General features: G+C 44.0%; 1 protein-coding gene across 1 annotated transcript in view; it reads right to left on the bottom strand.

The window, feature by feature from the left end:
* Positions 1-6818: 6818 nt before the first annotated feature.
* LOC124553408 overlaps positions 6819-16805 on the bottom strand; it is an 85589-nt gene continuing 75602 nt past the window's right edge. The window contains exon 4 of the mRNA XM_047127273.1: positions 6819-7341. Within this exon, the coding sequence (XP_046983229.1) occupies positions 6819-7341 (523 nt within the window). The remainder of the gene's footprint in view (positions 7342-16805) is intronic.

Raw genomic sequence — 16805 nt, 5'->3', positions numbered from 1 at the left:
TGATTGCCTCTTCGTCTCTGGTGAAAATTGATGGAGTCATGTTTCATCACCTGTCACAATTCTTCCAAGAAATTCATCTCCACCATTCTCGTACTGTTCCAAAAGTTCACTGCATACCGTTTTTCTTGTTTCTTTGTGAGCCACTGTCAACATCCTGGGAACCCACCTGACACAAATCTTTTTTAACGCCAACACTTTCAGTAATCTGCAAACACTTTTTTCCCCTATCCCAACTTAGCATGACAATTCGTTCGCTGTGATGCATCCATCAGCAGCCACCAATTCGTTAACTCTCTGCACATTGTCTAGAGTGTGTGCAGTACGTGGCCTGCCGCTGCGAGGACAATCCTCAATATTGCCGTGCCCGCTTTCATCACATAACCTGCTCGCCCACCAACTAACTGTACTGCAATCGACAGCAGCATCTCCGTACACATTTTTCAACCCCTTGTGGATGTTTCCCACTGTCTCGTTTTCACAGCACAGGAATTCTATGACAACATGTTGCTTCTGCGAACATCAAGTGTAACAGCCATCTTGATGGCTCCACTCACAGGGACAGGTTGAACTAAGTTTGAAAACAAGTGGGAAGGATGTATCTACAAACTGTAAAACTTTCACACGTGCAGAATGAAAACTGTACTTTTACAAAAATAGTGTGCATTTCTTTTGGAGTGACCCTCAAAGCAGCCACATAACCTACGAATCATCAAAGGCACTTCTTCCAGCAAGGGAGGCAAAGTCATCCACAAGAAATGCCTACAGTTCCAGGCTGTTAGGCAATGTGGAAGGAAGACTGGTCCCAAAATACGGTTGCCAGTTGTCCCGGCCCACCCATTCCAGCTGCACTGATGCTGAAGATTCACTGTCACCGTACCATAGGGGTTCTGCATATTAACCCGCAGATGACTGTTATGAAACTTCAAGATACCACTCCGTGTAAAGCTGGCGTCGTCTGTGAACACGACGGACGACACAGAGTCTGGAATTGTGGTTGTCTGGCGAAGAAACCAGCGACAAACAGAACTGATCCCATTGTGGGAAGTCTGTCACTAGTAAGCCCTGCACATATTGTAGGTGATAAGGATGGAACAACTGTCAAGGAGAATGTTGCACACAGTCGTCTGGCTTACCCTGTACAGGTGGGCCGACTGCCAGGTACTGACACAGTGGTCACCTTGCACAGTGTTAATCACATTTTACTCGCAAGTCTCATGTCTGAACATTTCAGGTACGTTCTTTACGATTCCCTGCTTCCTCAAATGACGCTGTCTCAGACAAACGGTGAAACACTGGTACAAATACTGAATGCTGTGATTGTTATCGGCAAGGATAGGTCTCCTGACGCAACCTTGCTGCCTGCTGCCCATTGCCATTTGCCTTTCTGTAAGTGAACACCATGTTTTCAAGCTCTCAATTCGAATATGGAACCTTTGTATACAAAGCTGTATCACATCCACCACAAGGTGAGTCAACAAGAGAAGTGAACTGGACACAAAATTATCAATTACTATGGCAAGAGAGGGACTAGGGCATGACATATGTGAAACAGTAACACCCTCCAGGAGGAAACCATGCATACTGTAACTGTGGCTATGGCTGCATGGTACGAGGTGCATTCAAGTTCTAAGGCCTCCGATTTTTTTTCTCCAGACTGGAAAGAGATAGAAACATGCGCATTGTTTTAAAATGAGGCCGCGTCCATTGTCAATACGTCCCAAAGATGGCAGCACCGTACGGCAGATGGAATTTTACCGCCAGTGGCGAGAATGAGAACTGTTTTAAATACTTAAAATGGCGACGTTTTCCTTACTTGAACAGTGTGCAATCATTCGTTTTCTGAATTTGCGTGGTGTGAAACCAATTGAAATTCATCGACAGTTGAAGGAGACATGTGGTGATGGAGTTATGGATGTGTCGAAAGTGCGTTCGTGGGTGCGACAGTTTAATGAAGGCAGAACATCGTGTGACGACAAACCGAAACAACCTCGGGCTCGCACAAGCCGGTCAGACGACACGATCGAGAAAGTGGAGAGAATTGTTTTGGGGGATCGCCGAATGACTGTTGAACAGATCGCCTCCAGAGTTGGCATTTCTGTGGGTTCTGTGCACACAATCCTGCATGACGACCTGAAAATGCGAAAAGTGTCATCCAGGTGGGCGCCACGAATGCTGACGGATGACCACACGGCTGCCCGTGTGGCATGTTGCCGAGCAATGTTGACGCGCAACGACAGCATGAATGGGACTTTCTTTTCGTCAGTTGTGACAATGGACGAGACGTGGATGCCATTTTTCAATCCAGAAACAAAGCGCCAGTCAGCTCAATGGAAGCACACAGATTCACCGCCACCAAAAAAGTTTCGGGTAACCGCCAGTGCTGAAAAAATGATGGTGTCCATGTTCTGGGACAGCGAGGGCGTAATCCTTACCCATTGCGTTCCAAAGGGCACTACGGTAACAGGTGCATCCTATGAAAATGTTTTGAAGAACAAATTCCTTCCTGCACTGCAACAAAAACGTCCGGGAAGGGCTGCCCGTGTGCTGTTTCACCGAGACAACGCAACCGCACATCGAGCTAACGTTACGCAACAGTTTCTTCGTGATAAGAACTTTGAAGTGATTCCTCATGCTCCCTACTCACCTGACTTGGCTCCTAGTGATTTTTGGCTTTTTCCAGCAATGAAAGACACTCTCCGTGGCCGCACATTCACCAGCCGTGCTGCTATTGCCTCAGCGATTTTCCAGTGGTCAAAACAGACTTCTAAAGAAGCCTTCGCCACTGCCATAGAATCATGGCGTCAGCATTGTGAAAAATGTGTACGTCTGCAGGGCGAATACGTCGAGAAGTAAAGCCAGTTTCATCGATTTCGGGTGAGTAGTTAATTAGAAAAAAAATCAGAGGCCTTAGAACTTGAATGAACCTTGTACAGTGCGTATTAGGCTGTAGTCTCATGAACAGAGTATGATTAAATAAATAGTCTCTGGCATTGAAACCATGCATTTCCAGACATACGTTCATTAGACCATTTTTATTCCATATCCTCACATGGATCAATTTCTAGAGTTCGAACACGGTGGAAAAAAATCACCCTGTATAGTCGTGACCACCATTAAACTGGCTGAGTACATTAACAGACATAAAACAACTATCTGCCTTGGGGACACTGAGTACCCAATTGTCGAGCACGCTCTACAGCTCGACTCGAGGTGTTTCAGAGCCTGTTACACCACACACTGTATTTTGATCTTCCCACCCCATACTAGTTTTCCTGAACTCAGATAATGTATGCTTCTTTCTCTCAGCTGATTGCAGACTGTGTTCGAAAAATGAACAGTTTAGAAGAATTAGTGGTGACAGTTTCTGCAGGACCCACCCATCATTTTGCAGGACAGTGCTCTGTCACATGTGGCTCAAGATGTGACAGATTTTTTCGATCAATAGGGCTGTGGAGTGATGTACAATCCACCAAACTCCCGATACTTCAGCCCTCAGAACTTCACCTCGATTCCTAAACTGATGGAAGCACTTCACAGGATTTGCTGTAGAAGTGCCACAGAGATACTTCGAGCAGAGGTAGACGGTTCCATTCAAATTACCGACACAACATGCACTGCTAAGTGTATCCTATGACTTTCACATGACTGGCAATGCATTATACACAATGCTAGTGACAACATTGAAGGACAGTAAAACTTTGAAACATATATCTATTATGTATAAGTTGTACATAAATAGTTGCCATTATTAAGCTACAAAACTTGAACAACACAAACAGAAAGGATCCCAATACACTTCCCTTGGGCACACCTAAAGTTTCTTTCACATTTGTTGATAATTATCCATCAAAAATAACATGCAGTGTACTCTCCACCATGAAATTATCAACCCAGTCACAAAATTCATTCTATCCCCGTATGATTGTACTGTCTTTAATAAGCACATCTATGGTACTGAGTCAAATGTCTTTTGGAAGTTATGCACCTACCTGACTCCCTTGATCTACATCTACATCCATTCTCCGCAAGCCACCTGACAGTATGTGGCGGAGGGTACTTTGAGTACATCTATCGGGTCTCCCTTCTATTCCAGTCTCGTATTGTTCGTGGAAAGAAAGATTGTCGGTGTCTTTCACGATTATTAAATGATCCTGTAACGAAGAGTGCTGTTCACCGTTGGATCTTCTCTATCTCTTCTATCAACCCTATCTGGTACGGATCCCACACCGGTGAGCAATATTCAAGCAGTGGGCGAACAAGTGTACTGTGACCTACTTCCTTTGTTTTCGGATTGCATTTCCTTAGGATTCTTCCAATGAATCTCATTCTGGCATCTGCTTTACCGACAATTAATTTTATATGGTCATTCCATTTTAAATCACTCCTAATGCCTACTCCCAGGTAATTTATGGAATTAACTGCTTCCAGTTGCTGACCTGCTATATTGTAGCTAAATGATAAAGGATCTTTCTTTCTATGTATTCACAGCACATTACACTTGTCTACATTGACATTCAATTGCCATTCCCTGCACCATGCCAATACGTTGCAGATCCTCCTGCATTTCAGTACAATTTTCCATTGTTACAACCTCTCTATACACTACAGCATCATCCGCAAAAAGCCTCAGTGAACTTCCGATGTCATCCACAAGGTAATTTATATAAATTGTGAGTAGCAATAGTCCTACGACACTCCCCTGTGGCACACCTGAAATCACTCTTACTTTTGGGAGACTTCTCTCCAATGAGAATGACATGCTGCGTTCTGTTATCTAGGAACCCTTCAATCCAATCACACAATTGGTCTGATAGTCCATATGCTCTTACTTTGTTCATTAAACGACAGTGGGGAATTGTATCAAATGCCTTGCGGAAGTCGAGAAACACGGCATCTACCTGGGAACCCGTGTTTATGGCCCTCTGAGTCTCGTGGACGAATAGTGTGAGTTGGGTTTCACACGATCATCTTTTTCGAAACCCATGCTCTGATTCCTATAGTGTAAATTTCTAGTCTGGAGAAAAGTCATTATACTCGAACACAACACGTGTTCCAAAATTCTACAACTGATCAACGTTACAGATATAGGTCTATAGTTCTGCACATCTGTTCGATGTCCCTTCTTGAAAACGGGGATGACCTGTGCCCTTTTCCAATCTTTTGGAACGCTACGCGATTTTAATTGTTTTTCTATCCCTCTGTCATCTACTTCGATATCTACCATTCTGTCACCTGTGCAGCAATCTAGAGAAGGAACTACATTGCAGTCTTCCTCTGTGAAACAGCTTTTGAAAAAAAGACATTTAGTATTTCGGCCTTTAGTCTGTCATCCTCTGTTAAGTACGATTTTGGTCACAGAGTGTCTGGACATTTTGTTTTGATAAAATTTCTTAGGATTTTCTGCCAAGTCAGAACATAGAACTTTACTTCCGAATTTATCAATGGCTTTCAGGATGTTATGTCGAGAAAAGCATAAGCCAGGTTTCACAAAATCAATCTTTTCAAATTCAATGGTGGTCAGCATTCCATTCATGATATCCCATTTCTTTTGAACTCAAATTATGCTCACTGCCTGTTTTCTCTGTTGTGCCCTCACCCCCCTGGCCCCCTTCATACATTCCATCTCTCATCCTCACTACAGGTGGCTTTCTATCTTCCTGGGGTTTGAGCAACTTGTCCTGCCTTTTTAAGCTCCCCAAAATCATTTCTCTCCCCTCCCAGTGAAGGAATTATTCTTTCAGTATGATAAAAAATTTGGCTTTGAATATCTTTTGTCACAAGTTTATTACTGGGTGTTCACCATTTTCACATAATACATTTTTGATGCAAGAGCAGCAGTAATTATTTTGGGATTAGCGAAAGTATTTTCAAGCAGTGAAATTAGTGAACCAGCAGTTTGGCTAAACAAAATGAGTATAATTCTGTCCTTTTTTTATAGCTGTACTGGAAGATGAAACCAATTTAGATGATTTACTAAGAAGCAAATTGAAGCAAAACAAATTATTGCAATGATGGTGAAGAGCACTGGAGCACGATCCTTTATCACCTTGAGTAAAACCTTTTTTTATTATTTCTGGTTTACAAACTAAATCATCCGAGTAGAACTGCTGCAGATTTGATGAAGGCAAAGATGTAAGCTGCGACTTTATTTTAATTCTGGCTTACCAGAAGCAAGGTGCTGTGAGTGCACTCCAAATAAATTTTACGACATATCATAACCGTGCTGTTCCAAAATGTTTTAAACAGTGTTACTGTGCTAATTAAACTACTCTGAAAGAGTTTTGCATGCTATACTCACAGTTCGTAAATAACTGTCACAGTACATGAAGCATTTCCATTTCACAACAGCAACCAGAAGATACCTCCTTTTTATTATGTAGAAGGTACTTTTTCACAAAGGGAAAAGAACTTCTTTTCTTATCAGTTTCTTACTGGGCAACAAATATTCTGTTGGGTTTAGTTTGTTTGCTTTTATTTGTTGTGTAATATCTTTAAATGTTTGCTATCTGCGTATAGTCTGAAGATAGCTTTGAAATTCGCCTTACGATAAGAATAAATAGTATTTCAGTATTGTTCCCAATACCTTTGCATCCGTGATATTACATCAATTACATAACGTGACATTTTGACACAAATGCATACAGGATGTAAAGGAGCAAATTTTCTTCGGCCACGCGAGTGCACACGACACTCGACGCGAAGGCACATATCACGGCCGCACCTTGCCCTTTATTATAAGTTTCGGCAGGAATGTGGTGAGCCGTTGCAGTTCCTCCTGTCCGACACCCCGGCACCCGTAAACGGTGAGTGTCTCGAGTTCAGACAGCCGTCCCACCGTCTCCTGCAGCGGCACACCCTCCAAGTTGGACCCGTGCAGGTCGAGGTGCCGGAGGCCGGACGCGTGCCGCAGGTCGGAGTAGGCGGCGGGCGGCAGGCCGGCATTCTCGCCCACGTCCAGGGTGCGCAGCTGCGGGCAGTGCCGCAGGAACGACAGGTCGCGCACGCCGTCCCCCGTCCCCCGTACTGCCGCCCAAGCCCGACACGTCGAGTCGCTCGAGAGCGAGGAGGTGCGGCAGCAGGTCCGCGGCCAGCTGCTGCCAGCCGACTACACCGCCGCAACGTGAGAGGCGCAGGGCACGCAGCCGCCCCAGGTGCCGCAGCTCCCGCACGACTGCCGCGTCCACCCACGCGCACCATGACAGGTGCAGCTCGGCCAGGCCGGGCGGCAGGCTGGCGGCACACGACTGGCCCCCCACGACCGACGTCCCCGACAGGACGAGCTCCTCCAACTGCGGCAGTGACCCCAGCACGGCGTCCAGCGAGACGTTGCGCAGGTCGCACCTCGTAATTAACAATTATTTAGTTTTATTAAAAAAGAGTTATAACTGAAAATATTTTCTGTTAAAATGTTAACATTGAAAGCATGGAATAACTTTATAGTGCATTATCTTTTAAGTCAGGCTGTTCGCACGAAGATGTGTCATGCCACATGTGTTTGTGTTTGTGTTTGTGTTTGTGTGTTTGTGTGTGTGTGTGTGTGTGTGTGTGTGTGTGTGTGTGTGTGTGTCAACTAGTACGTTAGACCTCATAAAAACTGCTCATACTGTGAGAACAATGGAAAGGTTGAATCAAAGCCTGAAGCATTTCCTTTAAATGACACACGTAAAGAGTCCTAAAACCCAAAAACAAATTTGCAAGTACGAATATCATTCTATTAGACTAAAAACTGTTTCCATCCCACCCTGCAAGGGTTCCTCTTTCACTATTTCCCTTGCCCTTTTCACTCCTCATCCTGCGTCTTCTTGTTACTCCAATCCTACTTCAAAGGAACTTCATTTCACATGCGTGTAATCTGTAATATGCTTACATCTCTTTTCTTTATTTCCCGTGTTTCAGACGCAGAGATCAGTATTGGGATGCAGTAACTTCTACTTTCTTTTTTGTGTGTGTGGTTTCAGTTGCCCAAGACTGCAGTCGTGTGTATGTGTGTGTTACTTTGTTTTTTGTACTATGTCTTTGTTCCAAATAGGCTCCAAACACTTCGCAGGAATGCTTCTGCCTGTCTGCCACATTCACTGATCTCTCTCATTTCTTCCATCTTCTTCTACCACACTTCACAAGTACTTGATACTCTCCATTTCAATTGTTCACCTGCAATTCTTATTCTGCTAGTCAGTCTGTTTCTTTCTAGTTGTAACCAGGAGGATCTCACAACTGTTTACATTAAATTTCATTCCTTACTTTCTCACAGTTTCTTCTCAAGCATCCAGCTGTTCTTTAATCTCCTCCTTCCTGTTTCCCCAGATCATCAAGTCATCCACAAGCACCACTGCTTTCATCTTGTCTTTGCCAGTTTTTTTATTTATTTATTTTTGCCACCTTAGCCATTATCTCATCCATGACTGCAATGAAGAGGAGACATGACAATGCACTGCAATGTTTAACAGAATTTGTTTGCTAAACCAATCCATCCTTTTATTTCCCACTTTCGCACAACTCAGACTTCCACAGCACATCTCCTCCACTCTGCTTATTGTCTTTTCTCCACTCCTTTTTTTCTTGTAGTGCTTTCCAGACATTTCTTCTACACACTCTGTCGAATGCCTTAACGAAAAAGACCATCACGAGGTCTTCCCCAAATTCATAGTTGTGCTCCTTGAGCTGCCTCACTGCAAATGTGAAGCCAATAGTTGACCTCCCAAGTCTGAAGCCATGCTGTTCCTCTATCAATTTGTTCTCAATGCTTGTTCGGATTTTGCTCTCCAGGATTTTCTCATATACCTTGGCACATTATGGTATCAGAATGATTCCTCTGTAATTTCTACTATCCTTCCTATTTCCCTTCTTGAACACAGGGGCAGTTAGTGCCCTCTTCCAACCTTCTGGAGTCTTCTTATTCCACCAAACCGCATGATACAACCACTGTTTTGCAACTTCCCCTGCTGCCTTCAACATTTCGACATTTGTTTTTTCTGCATCTGGTGCCTTTCCACCTTTCATCTCGTCCAGTGCCATTTCTATTTCTTTCCATGTCATGTATGTATGTACAGGCACTTAAAGAAGATGGAAAGAAGAAGATACATGAAATGGAGGTGTGAAGGAAACGACTAAGAGGAAGAAAAAGGAATAGATATCAGATGGCTGAAAGGTGTAGAGGAGTGTGCTCAAAAAAGAGGTGAGTACTGGACTAGAGTGAACACAAAAAGATGGTGGAAAAACAGAACTAGATGGCGAGGCTTATGTTCCAAAGAGACGCAGCCTGGGGCTGAAAACTGTTGAAGCACTATTTGTTGCTAATCTTTGACAAAATTTGATGTAAACAAACTCTCAGATTTCTGTGAGCTTTGTTAACTGAAAGAACTTTTGTGAACCACAATTTTCATTGAAAATGTGCCATATTAGTAAATAATTGTTTGATGTAAGCTGTTTCTTGGTATTTGCCTTAAGAATTTTGCTCTTGGTAGTAGTTTATTTTACAGACTAGTTTCAGACATTAGCTGTGGTGTTTATGCATATGCGAATTTCATATCATTATACTGCCACCTGCCTTACATATAATGCCTTTTAGCATATGCAAATGAAGATATTTCATAATAATCATGCAGAATATGACTATAGGATCAATCTAAATCTACATCTACATCTATACTCTGCAAACCACCTTGAGGTGGTACATCCCACTGTACCAGTTATTTGGGTTTCTTCCTGTTCCATTCATATATGGAGCAGAGGAAGACTGATTGTTTGAATGCCTCTGTGCATGCAGTAATCATTCTAATCTTTCCTCACATTTCCTGTGCGAGCGATACATAGGAGGTTGTAGTATATCCCTCAAGTAGCCATTTAAAGCTGGTTCTTGAAACTTTGTTAATGGACTTTCTCAGGATAGTTTACCTCCATCTTCAAGAGTCTGCCATTTCAGTTCCTTCAGTATCTCTGTAACACTCTACCATGACTAAACAAACCTGTGACTATTCGTGCTGCCCTTCTCTGTATATGTTCAATATCCCCTTTTATCTGGTATGGGTCCCACACACTTGAGCAGTATTTTAGGATGGGTCACACAAGTGATTTGTAAGCAGTCTCTTTTGTAGAATGATTACACTTCCCCAGTGTAAACCGAAGTCTACCATCTGCTTTATCCACAACTGAATGTATGTGATCATTCCATTTCATATTCCTACAAAGTATTACTCCCAGGTATTTGTATAAGTTTGCTGATACCAACAGTGAGTCACTGCTAGTTTAGTCATAGAATGCTATCTTTTCTCGTTTTGTGAAGTGCAAGATTTTACATTTCTGAACATTTAGGGCAAGTTGCCAGTCTTTGCACCATGTTGAACTCATATCACGATCTGACTGAACATTTATGCAGCTTCTTTCATTATAGATAAGTACATCATCTGCAAAAAGCCTGATTTTACTATTTTCCGCAGTGTCATTAATATATAAGATGAAGAGCACGGGTCCCAACACCCTTTCCTGGGGCACACGTCTGATGATGACTCCAAGATAACATGCTGTGTCCTCCCTACCAAAAAGTCCTCACTCCAGTCACAAATTCTGCTTGATACCCCATATGATCATACTTTTGACAATAAGCATAGGAGTGATACTGAGTGAAATGCTTTTCAGAAATCAAGAAATACTGCATCTATCTGGCTGCCTTTATTCAAAGCTTTCAGTATGTAAAGTGAGAAAAGTGCAAGCAGGTTTCGCATGCTCAGCCTCTGATTTGATGTGTAGTGCACACTGACCCATTTAGGGGGAGCCTGCAGTTTTCAACCCTATGGCGCAAGTCCAGGAAGTAGTAGCCTAGCTTGTTACAGAACTTTTGAAGTCTCTGGTTCAGTCCTTCCGCTCGACTCAGAAGCAAAGGGCCACGATCAGTCCTGGGAAGAAAAATGCTGCAAATTATGAGCTTCATTGCAACTCCACACACAGGGCTAGTATTTTCAACCATCTCTGCCAATCACTGGAATGACCCAAAAATGACTTCGGAGCCCAGACGAGAGGTATCATTTGTTCTAACCTGCAGCACAATCTGCAGCTGGATGCACCCTGTTCCCTCAGTGGCTGCTGAAATAACCTCTTCAACATGTTGAATGAGACCCCCCAGCCATACACACCAAGTGCATCTGGTGTCCTTTTCTGTCCCTTGCTGCCTTTTCCTGAAGGAGGAATATGTGTATGTGTATGTGTATGTGTATGTGTATGCAATCAGCGTAAGGTATGCAATATACACAATTTACATAGGCAATTGCTGCACATGCAAAAATTGCTATGTATCACAGAATATATATAATATATTTAAAAACAAAGATGATGTGACTTACCATACGAAAGCGCTGGCAGGTCGATAGAAACACAAACAGACACATACATACACACAAAATTCAAGCTTTCGCAACAAACTGTTGCCTCATCAGGAAAGAGGGAAGGAGAGGGAAAGACGAAAGGAAGTGGGTTTTAAGGGAGAGGGTAAGGAGTCATTCCAATCCCGGGAACGGAAAGACTTACCTTAGGGGGAAAAAAGGACGGGTATACACTCGCACACACACACACATATCCATCCACACATATACAGACACAAGCAGACATATTTAAAGACAAAGAGTTTGGGCAGAGATGTCAGTCAAGGCGGAAGTGCAGAGGCAAAGATGATGTTGAATGACAGGTGAGGTGTGAGTGGCGGCAACTTGAAATTAGGGGAGATTGAGGCCTGGTGGATAACGGGAAGAGAGGATATATTGAAGAGCAAGTTCCCATCTCCGGAGTTAGGATAGGTTGGTGTTGGTGGGAGGTATCCAGATAACCCGGACGGTGTAACACTGTGCCAAGATGTGCTGGCCGTGCACCAAGGCATGTTTAGCCACAGGGTGATCCTCATTACCAACAAACACTGTCTGCCTGTGTCCATTCATGCGAATGGACAGTTTATTGCTGGTCATTCCCACACAGAAAGCTTCGCAGTGTAGGCAGGTCAGTTGGTAAATCACGTGGGTGCTTTCACACGTGGCTCTGCCTTTGATCGTGTACACCTTCCGGGTTACAGGACTGGAGTAGGTGGTGGTGGGAGGGTGCATGGGACAGGTTTTGCACCGGGGGTGATTACAAGGATAGGAGCCAGAGGGTAGGGAAGGTGGTTTGGGGATTTCATAGGGATGAACTAACAGGTTACGAAGGTTAGGTGGACGGCAGAAAGACACTCTTGGCGGAGTGGGGAGGATTTCATGAAGGATGGGTCTCATTTCAGGGCAGGATTTGAGGAAGTCGTATCCCTGCTGGAGAGCCACATTCAGAATCTGGTCAAGTCCCGGAAAGTATCCTGTCACAAGTGGGGCACTTTTGTGGTTCTTCTGTGGGGGATTCTGGGTTTGAGGGGATGAGGAAGTGGCTCTGGTTATTTGCTTCTGTACCAGGTCGGGAGGGTAGTTGCGGGATGCAAAAGCTGTTGTCAGGTTGTTGGTGTAATGATTCAGGGATTCCGGACTGGAGCAGATTCGTTTGCCACGAAGACCTAGGCTGTAGGGAAGGGACCGTTTGATGTGGAATGGGTGGCAGCTGTCGTAATGGAGGTACTGTTGCTTGTTGGTGGGTTTGATGTGGACGGACGTGTGAAGTTGGCCATTGGACAGGTGGAGGTCAACGTCAAGGAAAGTGGCATGGGATTTGGAGTAGGACCAGGTGAATCTGATGGAACCAAAGGAGTTGAGGTTGGAGAGGAAATTCTGGAGTTCTTCTTCACTGTGAGTCCAGATCATGAAGATGTCATCAATAAATCTGTACCAAACTTTGGGTTGGCAGGCCTGGGTAACCACGAAGGCTTCCTCTAAGCGACCCATGAATAGGTTGGCGTACGAGGGGGCCATCCTGGTACCCATGGCTGTTCCCTTTAATTGTTGGTATGTCTGGCCTTCAAAAGTGAAGAAGTTGTGGGTGAGGATGAAGCTGGCTAAGGTGATGAGGAAAGAGGTTTTAGGTAGGGTGGCAGGTGATCGGCGTGAAAGGAAATGCTCCATCGCAGCGAGGCCCTGGACGTGCGGAATATTTGTGTATAAGGAAGTGGCATCAATGGTTACAAGGATGGTTTCCGGGGGTAACACATTGGGTAAGGATTCCAGGCGTTCGAGAAAGTGGTTGGTGTCTTTGATGAAGGATGGGAGACTGCATTTAATGGGTTGAAGGTGTTGATCTACGTAGGCAGAGATACGTTCTGTGGGGGCTTGGTAACCAGCTCCAATGGGGCGGCCGGAATGATTGGGTTTGTGGCTTTTAGGAAGAAGGTAGAAGGTAGGGGTGCGGGGTGTCGGTGGGGTCAGGAGGTTGATGGAGTCAGGTGAAAGGTTTTGCAGGGGGCCTAAGGTTCTGAGGATTCCTTGAAGCTCCGCCTGGACATCGGGAATCGGGTTACCTTGGCAAACTTTGTATGTGGTGTTGTCTGAAAGCTGACGCAGTCCCTCAGCCACATACTCCCGACAATCAAGTACCACGGTCGTGGAACCCTTGTCCGCTGGAAGAATGACGATGGATCGGTCAGCCTTCAGATCACGGATAGCCTGGGCTTCAGCAGTTGTGATGTTGGGAGTAGGATTAAGGTTTTTTAAGAAGGATTGAGAAGCAAGGCTGGAAGTCAGAAATTCCTGAAAGGTTTGGAGAGGGTGATTTTGAGGAAGAGGAGGTGGGTCCCGCTGCGATGGAGGACGGAACTGTTCCAGGCAGGGTTCAATTTGGATGGTGTCTTGGGGAGTTGGATCATTAGGAGTAGGATTAGGATCATTTTTCTTCATGGCAAAATGATATTTCCAGCCGAGAGAACGAGTGTAGGACAGTAAATCTTAGACGAGGGCTGTTTGGTTGAATCTGGGAGTGGGGCTGAAGGTGAGGCCTTTGGATAGGACAGAGGTTTCGGACTGGGAGAGAGGTTTGGAGGAAAGGTTAACTACTGAATTAGGGTGTTGTGGTTCCAGATTGTGTTGATCGGAATTTTGAGGTTTTGGAGGGAGTGGAGCTGGAAGTGGGAGATTGAGTAGATGGGAGAGACTGGGTTTGTGTGCAATGAGAGGAGGTTGAGGTTTGCTGGTAAGGTTGTGAAGGGTGAGTGAGTTGCCTTTCTGGAGCTGGGAAACCAGGAGATTGGATAGTTTTTTGAGGTGGAGGGTGGCATGCTGTTCTAATTTACGGTTGGCCTGTAGGAGGATGCTCTGAACAGCCGGTGTGGATGTGGGAGAGGAAAGATTAAGGACTTTTATTAAGGATAGGAGTTGACGGGTGTGTTCATTGGCTGAGTTGATGTGTAGGTGAAGGATTAGGTGGGTGAGGACAATGGATTGTTCAGTTTGGAACTGGTATAGGGACTGATGGAAAGAAGGGTTGCAGCCAGAGATGGGAACTTTAAGTGTGAGGCCTTTGGGGGTAATGCCAAATGTCAGACAAACCTGAGAAAATAGAATATGGGAGCGTAATCTGGCTAGGGCGAAGGCATGTTTGCGGAGGGAATGTAAATAAAACTTAATGGGGTCGTTGTGGGGGTGTTGTGAGGGTGACATGGTATTAGAAGGTGGAAAGTGTAGCATGAGGCTGAAATGAAAATGAAAATAAAAATATATGGGGAGGGATAAAGGTGGACTGGAAAGTAACTGGAGATCTGGTGTGAAAAAAGGCGAAAAGGTGTTGGTTACAGCTGGGCTATGTTGGACTTGGATTGGTAGACAACGATGTGCACAAAGGTTAGGTGGTTGTGTTGCCGCCAAAACACGTTAGAGGACGGAGAAATTCAGGAAAATTTCGAAAAAACTGCGTGTAGTCTATTAAAGGGAGTGGTTTTGTGGTGGCAGATTATGAAAATGAGGCTAACAATTGTCTGACGAAGAAATAATGACGTTAAAACCTGTGGGAAGCGGCTAAAAATTATCAGTGATGTGGGAAAAACGGAAATGGAAACAAAGCGAAAGTTATTAGAACTAGCCGAAATGGTTGTTTAAAAGGTGAAAGGAACTGTTTGTGAACTAGAAATGGTGGATTTTATAGCGGAGGTAGTCAGAGCCACATGTGAAAGCACCCACGTGATTTACCAACTGACCTGCCTACACTGTGATGCATTCTATGTGGGAATGACCAGCAACAAACTGTCCATTCGCATGAATGGACACAGGCAGACAATGTTTGTTGGTAATGAGGATCACCCTGTAGCTAAACATGCCTTGGTGCACGGTCGGCACATCTTGGCACAGTGTTACACCGTCCGGGTTATCTGGATACTTCTCACTAACACCAACCTATCCGAACTCCGGAGATGGGAACTTGCTCTTCAATATATCCTCTCTTCCCGTTATCCACCAGGCCTCAATCTCCGCTAATTTCAAGTTGCCGCCACTCACACCTCACCCGTCATTCAACATCATCTTTGCCTCTGCACTTCCGCCTTGACTGACATCTCTGCCCAAACTCTTTGTCTTTAAATATGTCTGCTTGTGTCTGTATATGTGTGGATGGATATGTGTGTGTGTGCGCGAGTGTATACCCGTCCTTTTTTCCCCCTAAGGTAAGTCTTTCCGCTCCCGGGATTGGAATGACTCCTTACCCTCTCCCTTAAAACCCACTTCCTTTCGTCTTTCCCTCTCCTTCCCTCTTTCCTGATGAGGCAACAGTTTGTTGCGAAAGCTTGAATTTTGTGTGTATGTATGTGTCTGTTTGTGTTTCTATCGACCTGCCAGCGCTTTCGTATGGTAAGTCACATCATCTTTGTTTTTAAATATATTTTTCCCGTGTGGAATGTTTCCCTCTATTATATAGAATATATATAATGCTACACATCTAATCTGTATTACCTTGTTAGCAGAACAAAGAAATGTGTTGTCATTAAAAACTACTAGTGAAATTTTCAGCAATTTTTTATTTATTCAATTGGCCTGTTCACTTAAAATAATGTTTCATTATACAGAAATTACATACGGCTAAATTAAAAAAAAAAAAGAAGTGTGGTGGAAAATATAATTTCTTACTGGCAGGAATGATTGTGTTGGCATCGGATGACTTTATGGGAGATGCACAACAAATGATATCCAAGTAATTTCCTGCCCTTTTGATCGCAGTGCTGAGTTAGCTGTGTGCAAATGAACACGAGTTTTTCCCACATTGAACATGTGTTCATTCTTCAAAGTTACTTCAAATCAAAATCTTTCTCAAAACGTCAGGAAAACTTTAGTGTAGCTTTTCCTAAAACAAGGCTGCCTAACAAATCAATGATTTCGCACACAGTAGCTTGTTTCAGAATGACTGACAATTGGAAGTGTGTATGAATGTGAATGTTCTGGCCGGACTTCAGTCTTTAGAGATGCCTCATTGGAAAATAATGAGCTTCATTGTTACTTTCACCAAGGAAGTCAATACGAAGACTGTTTCAGCAAACTGGAATGTCTTACAGGAGTGTTCGCAAAGCGACAAAGAAGCTGAAACTCACAAAGAAGCCGAAACTCCGCCTTATCGCTTTCACATTTTGCATGAACTTCCAGAACCTGATAAGCGGAGAAAGTCTACATAACTGTCAATGATTCTTGCACTTTACTCACAACAGTGTTTTGGTGATGGATTCTGTTTTCTACTCTGATGAAGCATGGTTTCATCTATGTGGCTATGTAATCCATCACAAGGACAGATATTGGAGTTCAGGAAGTCCTCATGTTTTCCAAGATACCCCACTACATTCACAGAATGTTGGAGTTTGGTGTGCAATTTCATCCAAAAGAATTGTAGGCCCAACTTTTTTCCTGGAAATAATAGCAGCTGAACTTTACCATGACATG

This window comes from Schistocerca americana, chromosome 11, assembly GCF_021461395.2.
Source record: "Schistocerca americana isolate TAMUIC-IGC-003095 chromosome 11, iqSchAmer2.1, whole genome shotgun sequence".
Classification (NCBI taxonomy): Eukaryota; Metazoa; Arthropoda; class Insecta; order Orthoptera; family Acrididae; genus Schistocerca; species Schistocerca americana.
This window is presented reverse-complemented; position numbering and strand designations above follow the sequence as displayed.